General features: G+C 42.0%; 1 protein-coding gene across 2 annotated transcripts in view; it reads right to left on the bottom strand.

Moving 5' to 3' along the window:
• LOC128341725 (killer cell lectin-like receptor subfamily B member 1) overlaps positions 1–21,352 on the bottom strand; it is a 39,829-nt gene extending 18,477 nt beyond the window's left edge. Inside the window, exons 1-3 of one of the 2 annotated variants that reach the window (XM_053288170.1) lie at positions 21,224–21,352; positions 9,391–9,480; positions 9–158 (exon numbers count right to left, since the gene is read on the bottom strand). In XM_053288170.1, coding sequence (XP_053144145.1) covers positions 9–158; positions 9,391–9,480; positions 21,224–21,308 — 325 coding nt within the window. In that variant the 5' untranslated portion in view covers positions 21,309–21,352. The remainder of the gene's footprint in view (positions 1–8; positions 159–9,390; positions 9,481–21,223) is intronic. The other variant, XM_053288171.1, reaches the window with a different exon arrangement.

The raw sequence follows: 21,352 nt of genomic DNA, 5'->3' as shown, positions 1-21,352 counted from the left end.
GAGCCTACCTTCTGAGGGTCCACACAAACGATATTTTTGAAGAGTGATATTCTTAGAACAGGAAGAGCATACTGGTAGTTCTTTTTGGTTTCCTGTGTTATCCTCTGTTATATTTGTGCATACTGCAGTCTCTCCTTTGTGGAAGCTGCCCTGAAACACTTGACCAACAGGTTTTATGTGACATAAAGGAGCCATAAATCACCAATCATAGTGTGAGCCTAGGGTTGTGCACAAAACCAGAAAACCCGGTTCGGATCAAATCAAACCAGACTCGAGCCAAATTGGGTCCAGTTCATTTTTGTGCACAGTTGAGCTGGGCGTGGTTCAGTTTGAATCTGAACTGGTTTGGGCCCGGCTCAAGGGGTCAGAGGTCAGTAAATTCATAACAATTATTATAGACTTAACATAACTGAGGATTTTGGTGGCATCGAAGGGTGCTGCAGTGGCTCGGGGGGGGGGTGTTTGGTGGCTCCCCTCCCCCTCCAGCCTCCCTGAGTCTCCCCAGGCTGTTTCAGCTCATTTTAGGGCCATATTTGCCCTCTGTGCATGCAGGGTGGCCATTTTGGGGTCTGCTGCACATGTGCACTGGCCATTTGCATGACCTGGCTGGGTCACACAAATGGCCAGCGCACATGTAAGGTAGCTCCCAAAATGTCCACCATACACTCACACAGGGCCAAAATGGGCTGAAGTCCCTGGGGAGACTCAGGGGAGGCCAGAGGTGGGAGTAGGAGCCCCTGGAGCCCCTCCCTGTGGCCACTGCAGCACCCCTCAAAACTGCCAAAGCCCTTGGTAGTGGTAAGTCTATCATATTTTAAAATAATTTAATCACTCCCTGTCCCCAAGAGCCGGGCCCAAGCCGGCCCAGTTGGTTATTTATTTATTTAAAATATTTTTATACTGCCCAAAACTTGTGTCTCTAGGTGCTTTAAAACATTAAATCAATTAACAATTAAAATCATTTAAAACATTGAAAACATTTAAAACCCAATATTAAAAATATTAAAACTATAAATCTAATTAAAAGCCTGGGTGAATAAATGTGCCTTCAGTTCCTTATAAAAAGTTGTCAGAGATGAGGAGGCTCTTATTTCAACAGAGTGCGCATTCCAAAGGTTCAGCTCGAGGTCGAGCCTTTGAGCCAAGTCAGTTTAAGGTCAAGCCTGCTGGACCTCAAACCAGCTCACACACCCTATGTGTGGCAAGACATGCCTCATCCAGAAGCTGTGTTTTAGTGTGATGCGTAGTGGTGGAATGGGATAGATGGCATCACAGCACCCTGAGCAAAAACTCTGTAGTCAGGGAATGTCTGATTACTACACTCAAACCACTAATCTCAGTTGCTAACAAATCTAAATTCTGTTCCAATAATTGGTTGGTGCCCGTGACATAGACTAAAGCAGGGAGTTTCAAACTTTTAAAAACAAGTGTGCACTTTCTGTCTGAAACATGTTTAAATATTATGTTTATGAGACAGATTACTACAGTCACTACCTTATATCTGGACTATGTAACTCATGAATACCCTCTTTGAAATTAATAGGACAAGTTAACTACACTAACAAGTTAATTTCTGTAACACTAATCTGTAACTTAACAGCCAGGTCTTCTGATCAAAGTCAATAGAGTTGTGTCCTAATCACTAGTAATTGAGCTGGGGAGGTGGGAAGACTCTGAGTACCCTTAGAAGGTTTATGTATCCCTGACTGAGAATCACTGGTCTAGGAATATCATAAGTTCTTCTCCCAGCAGCCCATTTTTTGTGATTAAGGCAGAAAATCCAGTGTAACACAGACATACACACACTTGCACATAAGAACTTCCAAGTAGATTGGATCACAGGGGCACACTCTGTAATTCAGCATGTGTGCCCAAAGAACCAGTCATCTATCTCACTGTAAAGGTGATTCTGCTCCTACAAACGGCTCTTCCTTTGTAGGAGAGCTATGTTTTGGCACAGAGGTGTAGCAATATTGGCAGCGGCCCATGTCTGCAATTTGGGGGGGGGGGGCAAGTTGCCACTGCTGCTGCAAGCCCCCATCACTGCTGATTTCTGCTGGCCTCTACCTGACACCTCTGACACTGGCATCTGCTCACTGCTGAAGCAGGCTTGCTTCCCTTTGCTGGCGGCAATGTGGTATAATGATGTCACCACCCTGACACAAGCCTATCCCAGGGATAACAGGCACCAGGCAGTGATGTCATTATACTGCATCATGGCCAGCAATGGGAAGCAAGCCTGCTATAGTGATGGTCAGTGGGGTCTGCAGAGACCAGCGAAGGCCAGCACCAGGAGCTTTATCAGACAGCAGGCTTTACCATGGGTTTACTGCATGTTCAAATTTGCCCAAAAGCACCAATGCAAAGAGTGGATATTTTTTACCCTGGACATAACTTGACTTTCTTGTACAACAAACTGTGAAATTGTGAAGAAGACAGCTTCACTAGGCTCAAGTTTACAGGAATGTCATGTTGTGTGGATCTAGAGAACATAACCTTTACTTACTTTCCTGTGACATTGCTAGAACAACTGAAGGTGTTAAAGTGTGGTTGGATGACAGGAAATAAAATGCAGGCAATAGCTTTTCTGCTGCCCACTATTTGGTCATTAAAGAACTTAGCTAAGGTTACTGGATCTGATCTTTCACAGGCTGACTACAAGGCCTTCCTTATCTCTCAAGAGTCCTAGCGATCAAAAGGAATTCTCAGGAGCCACCTCAGCTGTTATTTTGAGGGATAACTTATTCCACAATTTTAAAACATGGTTTTGTGGTGATGATCCAAGGACAGCACAGGCAGGTTAACAATTTCACAAATTCACAAATTCATTGAGGCTGCATTCACACAGTCACAAGGATCCTGGTTAAAAGGATCACTAATCAGGTTTAGTGAGCCTATCACAGCTGATCATGTGAACACAGAATTTCAGGGCAATCCTTTGACTCTGTTTAACCAGAATTTAACCAGGATAGGTAATCAGGATTCAGTCCTAGTAAAAATGGTCTGGGCTCAGCACTGAAAGGTTGTGACTATTGCAACAAATTAAAGAATGGCTGTTAAGAAGTGGGAAAGCAAAGAAATGGACATATTGAGAGACAAAATGTGTTGATAAAGCTACATTTTTCAATAACTTTATGTGGAGAGTGAACTCCTTTCATCATGTGTTAGAATTGGAAAGGCATATTTTTGTGTGAGCTGTTAACTGGAAAAGAAATTAAATAATTATATTTATAATAAATAAATAAAAATAAATAAACAAACAAGACACAATTCTACAACAGCATGAAAAGCACATAGTAAAGGATGAAAGGTGATCCAATTCTAGCATGTTGGAGAAGATTCCCTCTGCTATTTCACTATGCTAAAATGTACCCTATTTCTGAAAGGCTGAAAGGTGAATGGCTGAACCAAGACTTCTGCTGATGCAGGGATCTGGATGTGGGAGGGATTTCTTCAGGGAAAAATGATTTTGAAAAGCTATGAGTGAAAAAGCGAGGTAAAACAGCATAAGATAGAGCTGTTCCAGCAGAAGCTTGGAGATGATTGCTGGTTTTTATGGGTGCTGACGATGTAGATTGGCCCCACCCATTTCCTGGGGTAGATTAGCCCCACCCATCTGTCTTTAAAGGGGTCTTGCCCAATTTTGTAGGCACTAGCTCCAGTAGCTCAGGCAGATCTATACTTTCACTGCCAGTTCTCCAAGGGACATCTTTGAGTCAGAGGATGAAGGTAAGCCATGTCCTCATTCTGTGATAAGGGTGCTGGCTCTGGTTTTTCTGGTGGGGTCTTGGCAATGCAGTGTTGCCCCGGGGTGTAGTCTTAGGATTTTTATCCTTTGAACCTCTCTGCCTCGTTTCCCAGTTGTGGAGTGGTGGTGGTCCTGGGTCCAGGATCATGACAAAATGACTGTGAAAAGTCAACCCATTTTAAAGTAGTCATGACTATTAACTTTAATGCAGAAACAGGACTGTGTCTTCCTCAGAACTCAACTGCAAATTACTGGATGTTTTCAAAGTTACAGGAGGAATACATGAGTCCTACCAGAGAGATGGACTAACTCCAATGGTAGTGGCCCCTTTTTCTATTAAAAACTTGTATAAGAAAGCACCAGAGCAATATATGATACTAGTAGGCAAGGTCTGTTGTTGACTGAGCAAAGTCATTTCATGTAGATTACACTGCTAGCAAACTTCAAAAAATGAAATTCAGGAGGATATCACAAGGGGAACTTTCATGGATAGCACAATATAGGAGTGCTTGCCCTATCCTAAAACAATGGAGTTAGATCCTTAGAGAGTGGATGGAGCAGACTGTGTTGGGAAAGTGGCTATTTAAACTTTAAACCTCCCCATGCATCAGCTAAGAAATGCAGGAGGTGTAAAGTTTAAATAGCCACTGCCAGTGGTAAAGTGTGCTGTTGAGTCGGTGTTGACTCCTGACAACCACAGAGCCCTGTGGTTGTCTTTGGCAGAATACAGGAGGGGTTTACCATTGCCTTCTCCCACACAGTATGAGATTATGCCTTTCAGCATCTCCTTATTTTGCTGTTGCCCGATATAGGTGTTTCCCATATTCTGGGAAACATACCAGCTGGTATTCGAATTGGCAACCTCTGGCTTGCTAGTCGTCATTTCCCCGCTGCACCATTAGGTGAGTATCTGCCAGTGGCACAGCTAGGTAATTGCAAAGTCTGGACCTAATGGTCTTATGGGGCCTTCAGGATAGAGGTGGTGAAGAAGAAGAAGAAGAAGAAAAAGAAGAAGAGGAAGATGTAAGCAACTATGTTATTTGCAGAGCATTTACATGATTCTGGGGCAACTTCCTTGCTAAGTGTACATATATGAGGGACAGAGGAGAGGGGAGTATGGACAAGTGAAAGAAAAGTGGGAGAAAAAATAAAAGAAAGATGGAGGGAGGGAGAAAGAAAAGGCGGAAGGAAGGAGAAAAAGAAAAAAGACAGGTGAAAGAAAGGTGGGAGCGAAAATGAGAGAAAGAGGAGAGAGAGAAAGAAATGGAAGGGGGAAGAAAGGAAAGAAGAAACTGAGGAGAAAAAGAAGAAAAAGAAGAGGGAGAGAGAGAAAAAAATAAAGGGGGAGGTGGGAGGCAGAAAGAAAGGTGGGGGAGAGGATCTGCACATCCAAAGGCAGATTATCGCAGAGGCAATAGCCTATGGAGACAAATCCTGGAGGAGCAGCAAGTTAAATCTTTTTTTAATTTTTTGTTTTTAACTTTTAAGACTGCCACTGTGCAGCGGTGAGAGCCCCCAGTGCCTACCTCCCAAATCCTAATCAACTTCTAAATTAATTTTAAAATTAATTTTTAATTAACTTTTTAAAGTTAATTTTAAATTAAACGTTTGGATTAACTTTTTAAATTAACCATTTTGGGCCTCTGTGCATGTGTGTGCAGAGAGCCTCTAGATGGGCCGAAAATGGCCCTATCTGTCATTTGGGAGGCAGCCGGGCTCAGGGAGGGAGCTCTTGCTGCTGCCCCCTCCCCCGCCTTGGTCTCCCCTGTGCAGCAGCAATTTTTAAAAGTTTTTAAAAAGATTTAACTCCCCCACTCCTCCCCAACCAGCAGCAAATCTTGGCTGCCTATTGGTGGCAAAAAGATTAATCCACCCCGTGCACATCCAATGCTTGAAAGTACGTGAGAAGATCTCTCTCACACACCCACACCCACACTCACACACTTCCAGACCAGAGGAGCTTTCTGGAACGGCTAGAATGGAGTGCACACCTTAGCTATTTTTTACTCCCCCCCCCCCAGCATTCTCTCCAGGCTCCTTCTTTCTCCTTTTCCACCCACAGCTCAGGCTAGCTGCCAGCACTCTAGTGTTTGCTTAAAGGGCCTGTGCACCAGCTGTTCTGACCTGCCAGAATGCTGTGGGGGAAGGGAGGAGATTCCTAAAAGCACTGCCGGAGGCCCTCCACATATGATGGCAGAGCATGGGGGGCTGGACTTGGGCCCAATGGTCCGTTATTGAAGTCATCTATGGCCACGCCCCACTTTTCAGCTGATGCACAAGGAGGTTTAAAGAAGTGGCCCAAGAAGCAAGTTGCATCTTGTGCTGCTTCTTTAAAACTCCACACACTCCAGCTGATAAGTTCTATTTAAATTGTATACCAACTGGAGGGGGGGAGGAGGAGGGATAGAAAACTGTGAATAACTGAAACGACCCCTCCTATAATTAAATTGGTATACAGGCAGATGGCCCATGAATGGGCAAAACTACTATTTGAGGGCAGTATATTTGAGGGCTCCTGTGTATGTCATAGAATTTTATTTTTAATGTATAAAATAACAGTTTGAAATTTGTAGGATTTCAACTTCAGACATTGGGCCAGTTAGGATGAAACTTTTAAACGCACAATTTAGAGATTGCTGGTCTTGTGGTCGCACGTATGAATTGTTCCCTTTGCTAAGCAGGGTCCATCCTGGTTTGCATTTGAATGGGAGACTGCATTTTGTGAGCACAAGATATTCCCCTCAGGGGATGGAGCCACTCTGGGAAGAGTATCTACATGCTCACATGCAGAAGGTTCCAAGTTCCCGCCCTGGTAGCATCTCCAAGAGAAGGCTGAGAGAGACTGCCTGCAACATTGGAGAAGCCACAGCCAGTCAGTGTAGACAATTCTGAGCTGGATGGACCAATGGTCTGCCTCCATATAAGGTAGCTTCCTATATACTATGTCCTAAGTCAGGGATTCTCAACCTTGGGTCCCCAGATGTTATTGGACTTCAACTCCCATAATCCCAAACCAAAGGCAGCTGGGGCTGGGGGACCCAAGGTTGAGAATCCCTGTCCTAAGTATATCATTATTTTTTTATATATCCACTTGGAAAACAGATTAAGATGAACAGATCAATGTGGGTAGAATGTATTCTTCCAATCACTTGTTCACGGAGCCAGCGTGGTGTAGTGGTTAGAGTGCTGGACTAGGACCGGGGAGACCCGAGTTCAAATCCCCATTCAGCCATGATACTTGCTGGGTGACTCTAGGCCAGTCACTTCTCTCTCAGCCTAACCTACTTCACAGGGTTGTTGTGAGGAGAAACCTAAGTATGTAGTACAAAAAGTTTCCCATCCATGTTAGTTAGTGTAGCAGAGATGGGGGTAGCAGCTTGGAGGTATTACTGGACCTGGCTCTGCCTTTGGAAGCTCAGGTGGAGGCGGTGGCCTTTGCATGGTTTCGTCTAATTTCTCGAAAAGGCAGATCTGGCCACAGTTACCCATGCCTTAGTCACATCACGGCTGGATTACTGTAACACGCTCTACGTGGGACTGCCCTTGAAGAATATCCGGAAACTGCAGCTAGTCCAAAATGCGGCAGCTAGGGTCTTATCTAGAGCTGCCTGGTGGGAGCACATCACACCTCTTTTGAAAGAGCTGCACTGGCTACCAGTTCATTTCCGGGTCCAATTCAAGGTGCTGGTTTTGACCTTTAAAGCCCTTAACAGTTTGGGCCCGGGATACCTGAGGGACCGCCTGCTCCCAAGGGTTGCTGCCCACTTGACGAGGTCATCTGAGGGGGCTCTGCTCTGGGTGCCGACAATGAAGGAGGCTCAGTTGTCATGCATGCGGAACAGGGCCTTCTCTGTTGCTGCCCCCAGACTCTGGAATGCTCTCCCGGTGGCTATTCGCTCCTCGGTCTCCATCATGTCTTTTCAAAAAAGACTTGGCTTTTTACTCAGGCTTTTATGTGATTGTCTCCATTGCTGCTTCTTTGTATATTGTATGGTATTTTTAATGTATGTATTTTTTAAAAAAATAATTAGATCTGTTTTTATATTTTAGCATAATATTTTGTGTAATTTTTATAGTCTTGTTTTAATTTTTTCTATGTGAACCACCTTGTGATTATTTTAATGAAAGGTGGTATATAAATTTAACAATAAATAAATAAAAGAAAAATAAAAGAACTCTCTTACAACTCTCCACTTCAGGCAGGGATTTTATTTTATTTCATTTTTTTGCCAAAAGTCAGTCCCCCCTACATAGCTGGATGATCCAGTCCTGTGCTCTGTCCTGTCTACAATTTGAACTCTATGTTTATGGGGGGAAACACCACATTGCAATATGGATGGTCATCTAATCACATGATTGTGACTACTCCTTGTAAATTCTTCATTACATCCAGTATTTAAATCCAGGGTAGGGAATGTGTTGTTTTCCATTTGGATTATTATTGGCACATGAGTAGAGGAATCTGGTGGCTACCTTGCATCAGGCCTTCTCATTTGTTTCCCCTAGGTTATATCCTCGTGGATATAAGAGGATTGTCTTCTTTGGAGGCCTTCAGGAGAGGCTTAAAGGCCCATATCTTCAACCTGGCTTTTAATGACATCTCGTTTTAATCTTAATTTCAATTAGATTCTGTTTAAATGATTGTTCTTAAAAATTGTTTTATTCTGTGTTTTTGATTTTAATGTAAACCACCCTGAACCTCTTCAGGAAGGGCGGTATATAAATCCAATAAATAGATATTATAATAATCTAACCACACGTTGAATGTATCATCTGAACTCGCCCATTGTTCATTTTATTGAATAATTAATTAACATATATGGTAAATTTGAATATGAGAAAGATCTCCTGCTTTTCCTTGGACATTGTGTCATTTTGAAATTATTGATCTAATTATTGAGTGTTAAATCTGTTGAGAACAACAACAATTAAAATGTAATGTTTGTATTCAATATTTCTTCTAAAAATACAAACAAACAAACAAACAACCACCACCACCACCCCAGCATATTCCAGTGTGAAAAGTGCTGCATTCAGCTAATTTAAATGGCAGGATTGTTCATGCAAAATTTGGTATCTGTAGGTAATTGGGAAGTATGACTTTATTTTGCATTATTCAAAATATATAACAGATCTCAGTAGCGGGAAAAGTTGCAAGAGGAAGACATGGGTCTAATAAAACTATCTGACTCTGACAACATTGTAAACATGCACATCTGCAGTTATTTTCAAACCAATGTATTGGCCAATAATTTCACAGACGTCTTTTTGCCTTCCAAGGGATTTATTGCAGAGAATGTGATAAATTGTTTCCCCCTTGAATTTATCCGTATGCATGAGATTAAACTCAAAACTACTTCCTAATCTCAAGAATTTAAAATAATGTATTTATTTATTTTGCTTTATCTTTTATTATGAGCCAGAGGAACATATTCTTCTGGTTTGTTTGGGCGGTTTACAAATATGTTAAATAAAAAAAATATATTCAACCAATTATAAAGAGGAATGCAAGAGGAAAGCAATATTCAGCTGCCTAAATCAGTCATTCCAGGGATCCTGTGGAAATTGGCCCATCAGATTAATGTCTACCCTACCCATGGTTCTGATAAAACCTCTACACATTTATGTACCTTTACACTTACCCAGCACTATCACAGTGACCAGCAGGATGATGTTTCCAGCCCATCCAATCCATAGGGCAGCCTTGTGCCGGCAGGAACCCTCAAAGGCATCTGTAGATACTAAAAGCAATTAATCTAGCACAAGTAGAGCCCATATTCTTTCTACTCACAGGCCACTGTAGATTTGAGATCCATATAATAATTAGTAATGTGAAGAGATATTTGTGAGGGTATTTTTTATCTTGATGGCTGGTGTAGAATTTGTACTCAGAACATGGATGCTAATAATGAACATAAAAATATTGAACATTTCTATATTAAAGAAAACTTCGAGGCAAAAATGTTCAAAGGGTCTAGCAGTATCCCCCTGCATTAATATTATTTTTTAAGTTGATATTTAATATTTGTAATGTTTTAATATATTTGTCCTATTTTTAGCCTACTTTCCAGGAGGCTTATGAGATCATCCAGCATTCCACATGTCCATTTGTGTGTGTCCCCCACTATCAACTATCCCAGCAACACCTGGACCAATATGAACCAAATTGGGTACAGTTGTGGGGACACATAGGGACACCACAGTGGCGTAGTTTGTAATGATGTCTTCCAATCCAGTTCAAGATGGCGGACGTGTAAACTTTTGAGGCACAAGTGGAGTAACTTGTGAACCATCTCTAACTGATTTGAACCAAATTTGCCACAGCTGTAGGGACACATAGGGATGCGTCAATGGCATAGTCTGTGATGATGTCATCCAGCCCAATTCAAGATGGCGGATGTGTAAACATTTGAGGTCCAAGTGGGCTAACTTGTGGACCACCTAACTGATCTGAACCAAATTTAGTCCAGTTGTAAGGATAATGAAAGGAAACTAAGCAGATTAGTCTTTACTTGAACAACTTGTAAATATATTGTAAACTGCCTTGAATTATTTTAATGAGGAGTGCTATACAAATCTGACAATAAATAAATATATAAATCAGGAAACCCTGAAGGAAATTGCTTTCCTTAAGATTTATTTACTCATTTATTCATTATGATGTGCTAGCACTTCACATCACAAAATATTGGGCCGATTCAATGATACTGAACTGTAAGTGGGGTGCTGGAAGAGAATGCAAGGGTGACTCCTGTGCCTTAAGAGACCTGCCGTGTGGTCTGACGTCCCCCACCCCACCTTGAGCTCTCTCCTCTTGCAACCTCTCTGTGTCAACCCTTCACCCCCAATCAGACTGGGATCTTCCTTGGCAAAATGCTCTAACGGATCCCAGCAGGAAGAAATATGAGGGGAGGGTGACTGAAGAGGCTCTAAATGGGGCTCTGGAACATGGGGAGCGAAGACAAGGGATCAGGGGTGACCCTTAAGGATTGGTTGATAAAACTGCCCCTTTTTTCTTGTCACAGCAAAATTTAAAAAAAAATATAAATTCATGTTTCACACACACACACACACACACACACACACACACACACACACACACACACAGAGTTTTTCACATTTTATACCAGATAGTGGGTGAAACTTGTAAATAGCACACTTGTCTTTGTAAACAGCACTTATTTCATGTATGTCAGTCAATGTGACATAGATTAAAAATTCACTCACAACTCTCCGCCTCAGGCAGGAAGAAAAACATTATGCCAAAATTAAGTCCCAGTGTGGTGTAGTGGTTAGAGTGCTGGACTAGGACCGGAGAGACCTGAGTTCAAATCCCCATTCAGCCATGATACTTGCTGGGTGACTCTGGGCCAGTCACTTCTCTCTCAGCCTAACCTGCTTCACAGGGTTGTTGTGAGGAGAAACCTAAGTATGTAGTACACCGCTCTGGGCTCCTTGGAGGAAGAGCGGGATATAAATGTAATAACAACAACAACTGCATGATCCAATTCTGGGGCACTGTAGTGTTTACAATGCAAACTCTATGGTTAAGTGGGGGGAAACACCACATTTCAGTTCATACTATCATCTAATCACATGATAGTGACATTCTAAATCCTACATTACATCTAGTATTTAAATTCAGAGTAGAGAATGTATGATTTTCCATTCTGATGATCATATGTACACAGGTAGAGGAATCTTATCACGCACTGAAAGAATAATCTCAACTGGCCCTTTGAATAGAAACTATAAGTTTTGTTAAGAACTAATCTGTCTGCTTCCCTTTTGTTATAATCTTAATTGATAATTACTATATTCACAAGTTAGCCTGTCAGGCTCTTGGTACAGCCATCCTTCCACTGCCAAAGGAGGTTGAGGTTGCCTCAGAGTTTTCAGCTGTGGGAGCTTTAAGGCTTACAGGCAGGGCTTGTTCTTTTCACCAGCCCTGTCCTAGTGTTGCTATGCACAAGGCTCAGCCAGAATCCCAACACGGCGCCTTATCACTGGCCAGTCCTTGCTTATATAGCTCCTGACAGCTGGGGCAAATCTTGCAAGATCTTGCTTTGAGATCTTGCAAGAGCCCCTCCCAGTCCTGCAAAGCTACGCTGTCTGTTGACAGCGAGGCAACATCTCCTTGCTGGGGCCAGGGTGAATGTTTCCAGGTGGGCATACTGATGTCTATTTCTTCCCCCGCCTGATAGCGTCCCCCCTCAAGACCCAGGCAGAGGAAGCCCCAACATGAAGCTCGTCGCCACATTTACCTGTGGTAATCAGCTCCTCCTCAGGACTCCCCTACATAGCCCACTTGCACCTCAAATGTTCATCCATCCTCCATCTTGAATTGGGATAGATGACATAATCACAAACTATGCCATTGAAGTGTGTGTCCCTACAACAGTACCAAATTTTGTTCAAATCAGTCAGGTGGTCCACAAGTTAGCCCACTTCGACCTTAAACCTTCACACATCCACCATCTTGAACTGGGGTGGATGACATAATCACAACAATGCTATTGAGGTGTCCCTATGTGTTTCTACAACTGTTCTCAGTTTGATTCAAATAGGTTCCTACTTCTGCCTTAAATGTTTAGGCATCTGACATCTTGAATTGTGGTAGATGACATCACAAACTACACCACTGAAGTGTCCCTACAACTGTTCCAAATTTGGCTAAAATTGATTAGGCAGTTCAGATGTTAGCCTACTTGCACCTCAAACATTCATGCATAAGACATTTTAAACTGGGATGCATGACATCATCACAAACTATGCCATTGAGGTGTCCCTATGTGACCCTACAACTGTACCAAATTTGGTTCTAATTGGTTCAGGCATTGCAAAGTTGGTAGGGACACATGCACATACGGACAGACACACACAGAGAGACAGAAAACTGGGTTATCTCATACGATTATTTTAGGAAAGTAGGCTAAAAACAGCCAACATTAGCTGGCACTGTGGCAGTAAATGATCAATTTTTCTATATGTTTGGTGAACTTGCCCTAAAAACAGTGGATTTGGAGGGGAAACACATAACCATCTGAATTCGTTCATAATCTACGCTAAATATTATCTTCGGTTACCTTACCTAAACAAGAGGCTGTTCACATGAGCAGCCCTACCCAGGTTTGGCCTGCCTACGTGTGAAGTGCCAAGACTGAGGCCAATCCTGGTGCTGCCTCCCTGGGTAGCCCAGGATGTTTCCCTGGCCTTTTACCAGGGTAAAAGGGCACAAGCATGTGTCTCCTCGGGCTGCTTGCAGCCTGAGCAGAAACAGAGCTGGGCGCCCAGAGCACCTGATTCATGGAAGAATCCCCTAATACACTGTGCTCGTTGTGTGGAACATTGTGGGATATCTGGAGAAGAGGATGCATTTTCCTGGCCTCCAGAACACCACAAGGCTCATGGCAGAGCCCGTCATGTGGGCGCATGAGCTGCACAGCTTGGATCAGTGCTGGATCTTCTGAGTGGAAGAAAGGTGCTATCCTACCTTCCACCCTGCCTTCCCTAGTAGGGTTGTGCGTTCTGTTTTGTTTTCTGTTTTATTTTTGGCCTGAATCCAAAACACTCCAATTTTGTTCTTTGTTCAAAATCAGCCAATCCGAAACACTCCAATTTTGTTCTTTGTTCAAAATTGCAAAATCCTAAATGTTTTGGATTTTTAAAAATGACCAAGGGCAAAACTAGTGAGTGGGGGGGGGGGGTAGTGCTCAATGTTGGAAGCTACCACAAAAATTTCAGAGGAACTGGGCAAAGGACTGATTTTTGGTGAATTTTGGAAGTTTAAGATTTTCCCCATAGGGAATAATGGAGGTTTCAGCAAAAGTATAGCTTCATGTCGGGGGGGAAAGGGGTGGCCCAGAGTAGGTTAGGGTGGATGGTAGTGCCCAGTGGGGGCAAGGAAGCTGCCAGAATTATTTCAAAGGAATTGGGCAGAGGTCTGATTTTTAAAGATTGAACGGAGTTTACGTGTCTTTAAGGTTCTTCCCCATAAGGAATGATGGAAGATTCAGCAGCCCCATAACTGCACTTGGGGTGCACCGGGGTGGACCAGAGCAAGTGGAGGTGTAGAGCATATATGGTGCCCACCACCCCCATGAGTTGCTAACCCATGGGGTACTGGGTTCTGTTGTTTCTGAGATGTTTTGAGTATAGATTCTCTAGTAGCGTATTATTTATTTATTTATTTACACAGTCAGACAGGTGTTATTGACTGGTTTGTTTTACCCAGACATCGAGTCCTTCCCAAGGACTTGGGATGGCTGAATTTTAGTATCAATGTTGTTGTTGTTGTTATTATAGATATTGTCGCAGAATATAGGCTGTTCCCAGTAAAGTTGCTTTTTGTAATTGGCTAGTGGTGATTTCTGTGGCCCCTGTGGTGTTGAGCTGCTCTTCAAGTTGTTTTGGAATTGCACCTAGGGCACCAATTACCACTGGGAATATTTTGGTCTTTTTCTGCCACAGCTTTTCCATTTCAGTTTGTAGATCTTTGTATTTTGTGATTTTTTCTATTTCTTTTTCTTCTATTCTGCTATCCCCTGGTATTGCTATGTTGATTATTTTAACTTGTTTTTCTTTCTTCTCAACTACAGTTATGTCTGGTGTATTGTGTGGCAGATGTTTGTCTGTTTGTAGTCGGAAGTCCCATAATATTTTTACATCTTCATTTTCGACAACTTTTTCAATTTTATGGTCCCACCAATTTTTGGCTACAGGTAGCTTGTATTTTTTGCAGATGTTCCAGTGTATCATCCCTGCTACTTTGTCATGCCTTTGTTTGTAGTCAGTCTGTGCGATCTTCTTACAACAGCTGATTAAGTGGTCCACTGTTTCATCTGCTTCTTTACAAAGGCGGCACTTGCTGTTTGTTGTGGATTTTTTGACTTGTGCTCTTATTGCATTTGTTCTTAGTGCCTGTTCTTGTGCAGCCAGTATTAAACCCTCTCTTTCTTTCTTCAAGTTGCCATTCTTAAGCCATTGCCAGGTCTTGGTGATGACCGATTTTCCACTTATATTGTGCAAATATTGACCATGCAGGGGCTTATTTTTCCATTTTTCTGCTCGGTTCTTTTGTTCTTTCATGTAGGCCTGTTTTGTTTGATTGGTGTTGAATAGTTTCTCATTATTGACGATTTGAAGTGCATCTTCTTCACTGTCCTTGATATAGTCTTCAAGGCCTCTTTTCTCCTCCTCTACTGTTTGATGGACTTGTAGCATTCCTCTTCCACCTGAGCTGCGAGGGAGGTATAGCCTATCTACATCACTGTGGGGGTGCAGAGCATGGTTGATGGTCATTATTTTCCTGGTCTTACGATCTAGCGTCTCTAGCTCTGCCTGGGTCAAGTCTATTATCCCTGCAGTGTATCTGATAACAGGTATAGCCCAGGTGTTTATGTATGGTGTTCCCGCCATTGAGTTTGGACTTGAGGATTTTTCTAACTCTCCTGATGTATTCACTTCCAATTTTTCTTTTAACTTCAGTGTGTGCAATGTTATCAGCCTGGAGAATGCCCAAGTATTTGTAACGTTCTTTCTCTTCCAGGTTCTTGATATTGCTTCCATTGGGCACTTCTATTCCTTCTGTTTTTCTTATTTTTCCTCTGTTCATTATTAATGCAGCACACTTGTCTAGTCCAAACTCCATTGCTATATCGCTACTGAATATACGGACAGTGTTTAGCAGTGATTCGATTTCTGACTGGGACTTTCCATACAACTTCAGATTGTCCATGTACAGCAGATGGTTGATTTTACTTGTTGTTTTAGATGTTTGGTATCCAAGGCCTGTTTTGTTTAGTATTTGTGAAAGTGGGGTCATGGCAATTACAAACAACAGAGGGGATAGTGAGTCCCCTTGGAAAATGCCTCTTCTAATGCTAACCTGTCCAAGTGTCTCGCTATTGATTGTTAACTGTGTACTCCACATGCTCATTGCTTTTTTAAAATAAATTTTCTAAAATTTTCTAAAATCATTTTGTCAGTCAGCAGCTGGTCTTTTGTGCCTCTGGTGTTCGGGCAATTTCCTTTCTGTTCAACTGGAAGCTGTTTGTTAGTTAATAAGTGTTGCATCACTTCATCTGCTATTATTCCAGTTAATAATTTCAACATGGTTGGCAGGCAGGTGATCGGTCTATAATTACTTGGAACTGCACCTTTTGCTGGTTCTTTCATGATGAGATAAGTTATCCCAGTTGTTAGCCATTGTTCAATATCACCGCCTTTCATAATGTGATTGAACTGTTTTGATAGTTGTTTATGAAGGCTTGTTAGGTGTTTAAGCCAAAAGCCATGCAGTTTGTCATCGCCTGGCGCAGTCCAATTTTTCATTTTCTTTGCTCTTTCACTTATTAATTCTGGTGTTATTATTAGAGCTTGCATTTGTTGGTTACATTTTTTGACCTCTTTCATCCAGCCTGCTTTTTTATTATAATCTATTGGATTGTCCCATAATTTCCCCCAGAATTGCACTGCTTCTTCATTTGGTGTTTCTAGGTTTCTTGCAGTTTCTCCTTCTATGCTTTGGTAGAAACGTCTCTGATTCGACTGGAATTGGAGATTCTGCCTTTGTTGTGTAATTCTGGCTTCATACCTGCTAATCTTCTTTGACACTGCTGTTATTTGCTGCTTTATTATTTCCAGGACTTCTCTAATTTTCCTTGAATCTAGGTGGTATTTTTGGATCAGATACTGTTTGGTGTTTTCATTCTTCAGCTTCTTTTCTTTCATATCTTTCAATTTACTAGCATCTGATCTAAGCCTGGAGAGTTTATTTTCTAATCTAATCTTCCATTTAGGTGATGTACTGCTTTCTTTTTTTACATGTCCACTGATCTTATATCCAAGCTCTTGTGTTGTTATTGTTTCAGCACTGTACATTAGTTGGTTTGTTTCTTGCAAATTCTTGGTTATCTCTGCAAGTGCAGCATTGACATCTTTTAATGCCTGAGCGAGTTGTTTTATGGCAACTGTTTTTAGAGCTGGAAGTCGAACCCTGGTGGTTGTTTGATTCATGTGCTCAGTTATTTTTTGCTTGAGTTCTTGTTGCTTTTCTGTTAAACGGCATTTGGGTTTTTGAGGTGAAGGCAAAGGGGAGGTTGCCTGTTTTTGATTTTGAAACAGTTCTGTAACAGTGGCATCCTCGATTTCCAACACTTCCTCCACCTGCGCCTGAGCAACTTCTTCAATTGGTGGTAATTCTTCTTCCATATCTTGAGCCTGTGTTGCTCTTTGCAGTTCTTCCAGCTCAACTCCTGTGAATACTTTATTTCTTATTCTGTATCTTCTCTGGTTTGCTAGCCTTTGTTGTGTTATTTCTGTATCTGGATGCTTCTCTTTCCAAATTTGGTACATTCTTTTAAAATAACCTCTTCTAGTTGAACTAGACTTGTAATAGCAGATCATTATTTCCTTGTTGGCATTTTTCGTATATATTTTTCGGTTAAGCGATGTTTCTTCCAGTAACTTTGCTGTCTTCAGCCCTGGTTGCTCACCTGAAGATCCTGAGTCCTGTTGCCCACTTGCCACCAGATGTCCAGGGACTATAGCACCTGGTGCGGTCCTTGTTGACCCGGGCGATGACCGATCCGGCATAGATTTATTAAAGTTACGTCTCACCATATTGTTGATGGGAGAGGCACTCTTTGTCTGGCTCCTCTGGTGAGACCTGTCCAGTATGGTTGGACCTCTAGCATAGCTCTCACCTTCCTCAGAGCACACAAGCCCCACAACCATGCCAAGGTAGTGCCTCACTGGGGGGGGGGGATGATGATGATGATGATGATGATGATGATGATGATGAATAATTCAATTTCTATACCGCCCTTTCAGAAATGGCTCAGGGTGATTTACACAGAGAAATAACAAATAAATAAGATGGATCCCTGTCCCCAAAGGGCTCACAATCTAAAAATATGAGAGTGGATTCATGGTTTGTCATTGAGAATCTCATTTGCTACCAGAGAATCTACACTCAGGACACCTCAGAAACAACAGAACCCAGCACTTCATTGGTTAGCAACCCATGTGGGTGGTTGGCACCCTATGTGCACTACACCACCACTCACTCTGGGCCACCCCGATGCCCCCCAAGTGGAGTTATGGGGCTGCTGAAACCTCCATTATTCCCTATGGGAGGAAATCTTAAAGACGTGTAAACTTCAACAAATCACAGATAATCAGCCCTTTGCCCAATTCCTTTGGAATCTGGGTTGTAGCAGCCTGGCAGGCACCCATTGGGCTCAGGCTGGCAACAAGGCAGGCATAGGCAATGGCATGGCATCATGGCAACTTGAGGCATGCAATGCTGCAAACTAGTTCTCTTTCTCTCTTCAATGAGGCAGAAAGGCAGAATGGCGACTACTAACTTGCGTAATGAATTGAAAACCCCTCCTTGAACTCCCCCCTCCCTTGCTCCTTCGACCCTTCCCCTGGTCAGTGTGGGGTCAGTAAAGAGTGGAAAGAGGCAAAAGAGTCAATGGGGAACAAGGAGGGAATCGTCAGCAGGTCAGTCCATACTTTAGGTCCCCAATCAGAAGGCTGGAAGGGTGGGAAATTCAAAGAGATGTCAAACACAAAATGGAGACTGACTCAGAGATTGCTACAAAATGGAGGTCCAAAACAACAAAATGTTTTGTAGCCAAAACAGGGACATTTTGTTTTGTATACCAGTCTTTTGGATCTGGAAAATTGGTGTTTTGTTCTGTCTACAAAACACTCAAAATGGACTGTTTGGGGTACAAAACATTTTTTATCTGTAACGTTTCGCACATCCCTACTCCCTAGCCCAGTAAAAGGTTATGTGAGCAACCTTCAAGTCTGCATTCAAGGAATATCAGTTTTTATCAGAACCTTTAGTCAAAATTTTAGTTACTAATAAATGGCACATGGCAGCAGTATTCTCTGTTGGAGAATGCTCTGTGGAACTCCAGGAAATGTACCAAATGGCAAAACTTTCTAAATATATTCAAGCATGGGTGGGCAGGAAATACACATCAAACCTTTAAGTAATGTTGTTAACCTATATGACTTTAAAACAAAAAACAAAAAACAGCTGGGTATAATCTATACATAAATGCAAATGATTTTTTCTCAAATATGTAAACTTCCTCAAATGTTTAATCTTCGCCTTTCTTGTTCTGTAGTTTTTAAAATATTACAAGCACTAAAGAAGATGTAAAACCATAAAACACATACTGTAACATTATTTTGTTGCTAGCTCTATAATCAATAGAATTGCTACCATTAGACAAAATGCTTATTTAATGCTATACAAGCAATGTTTTAAAAATTATTTTCATATTTTTCATTTTGTGGGTAAGAATTTTGAAGGGGAAAAAAAGACTTGCTGAACTCTTAACACAATGAAGTTTTTCTCATTCAGCTATGAAGCAGTGAAGGAAAGATCTGTTTTCACTGTACAAGATTCTATGCTTTGCTCCTGATGAAAAGCCTCTGTTTTCTTTTTAATCTTTTATTTTTAAAATAACAACACCCATTTTCCATTGAGTAATAGATTAGACCATAAAGGATTCCATCCAAGTGCTGCCCTTTCAATGATTCCCAAAGACTGAGCCAGATTCATAATGATTCCAAGATTCTCGGATCTAGCCTTGTTTCAGTGAAGCCTCATCTCAGTAAACTGAGTTTGCCTTAATAACCTATCATCCACATGGCATGTTTAGATAGCAGTTTGTGCATAGATGGTGGGTCTTAGTAGAAACCCTCCTTGGAATGGAAATGTATGTTCACAAATGCCCTTTACTTGAAGTGACTTTAAATGCACTTTTGAGTAAAATCCTTGGGACCCACTGTATCTTTTCAAACCAAAAACAGCCAGAGCCAAACTATGACGCAGATAGTTTTAAATCTTTGCTCCAACTCAATTTTTTCCACCCCAAATAGCCTATCTCTTCTCCACTGCCCCGCCAAAGCTATTAGTTGCTCTTGAAGCTGCTGCTTGCCGTACATAATAGCTGAGGGCAGGAGTTAGGGAGAGACAAACAAATGCTGGCAGGAAAGACTAATAACTGCCCCTGTGCCATGGTCCCAATCCAGATGGCGGGGGAGGGGGGGCTCACAGCTGCATGTTACCAAAACAAGAAATAAATATACAAGGCTAAACAATGAGGCTCTCTACATGAAAAGTGTGGAGAGCCTTACTGGGCTCTGCAGGGAGAGTGAGCTTAGCCAGATAAGCAACCACTCATTACTGGGCGGCCAGATCGGCCGCCCACACAACTACTAGTTCTGCCATGGAGCCAGTAGGGTGGCAGGGATCGGGGGCAACCCGGGCCCTGGATGTCCCAGGATGCCCTGTGCAAGTGCGCGGGGCATCGTGGGGAGACCCCCGAGACTGGGAGGCTTGTTTTAGTGTCCTGGTGGGGGTCTCCTTGCAAGTTGCCATGGTGCAGAGCTGCACCGTGGCAACTCACAATTGCCAAAAAGAGTTTAGTGGAGTGTTCGCTCCACTAACCTCATTTAAGGGGAAGGCTATTTTGGTGGGCTAGCCACCAGAGAACCACTGGGCTCGCCCGCTAGTCCGGTGGTTTTCATGATGGGGGAAAACCGGTCCCAGCCCGGTTTCCCATCGTGAGAATAGCCTAAATGTATTTAAAGTTACATCTAGTTTGGTCTTGAATTAGGAAGCCTTTCATTTCCCCCATTTTTAATTAATAGCTTTTCCGCAATTACAGTCCTCTGGGTGTGGGGATCAAAGAAATATGTAAGTGGTTCTAGAAGATCATGTAGCATCTGGACTCTTTTCTCTTGAAGAATAGACCCACGTGCTACATGAGAAACCAGTTTTAAAACAGAGTCACATCAAAAGTAGTTTATGATATGCTATGAAATACTTTGCTGTACAAAGCAAAAAAGAACCAAAACCATGCTAGACATCTCCAAAACCTTGGGCACATTAAAAACAGATCTTTGCATCATGCCCATTACTTCTTGTCCTATCTCAATAAACACAGTTAACAATTACTCTTCTTGCTCTTTCTAACATTCTCTGAAATATTTGATAGCAGTCAATATGCCACTTTTCAATCATTTAGGACTCTCTACCTTTACACATTTAAGCCTCTAATACTTTTGTAAAGTGAGTGGGAAATGTTATTTCTCATTCATTTTTCATTGCATTGAAAAATGTAATGAAAATGCAATTCATTTTTTCATTGGGGGGAAAAATATTCAAGGCTTAAATACCAGCAAGCTCTGGTTCACATTAAGCACTGCTTTTACCACTTTCCAGTTTTTCAACATTTTCCTTAAAATGTAGCTGTGGAATCCGTTTTCATGTTTGATTAAACATAATCATTTAATAAGTCCACAGTCATACAAAACAGCTGAACACCCATCGTCTCCTCTAAAACCATTTCATCCTACGCAGGCCTTCATGCTACAATTAATCACAGAAACACATATCAATACCTTTTCGCATCATTAACATTTTGCGATAATATTAAAACTTACTGAAATGGTCAGCTGAGTGAAGTTGCCTTTCAGAGTTGGGTTGAGAAGGCAGATGGAGGTCAGCATAGAAAAGTTCATCTGCCATGCTGTGAGCAGGAAATAAGACTAAGCAATTGTCTGTTATAAGGG

This window comes from Hemicordylus capensis, chromosome 2 (genome assembly GCF_027244095.1).
Source record: "Hemicordylus capensis ecotype Gifberg chromosome 2, rHemCap1.1.pri, whole genome shotgun sequence".
Lineage (NCBI taxonomy): Eukaryota > Metazoa > Chordata > Lepidosauria > Squamata > Cordylidae > Hemicordylus > Hemicordylus capensis.
The sequence above is the reverse complement of the archived record's forward strand: the minus strand, read 5'-3'. Positions and strand labels throughout refer to the sequence as shown.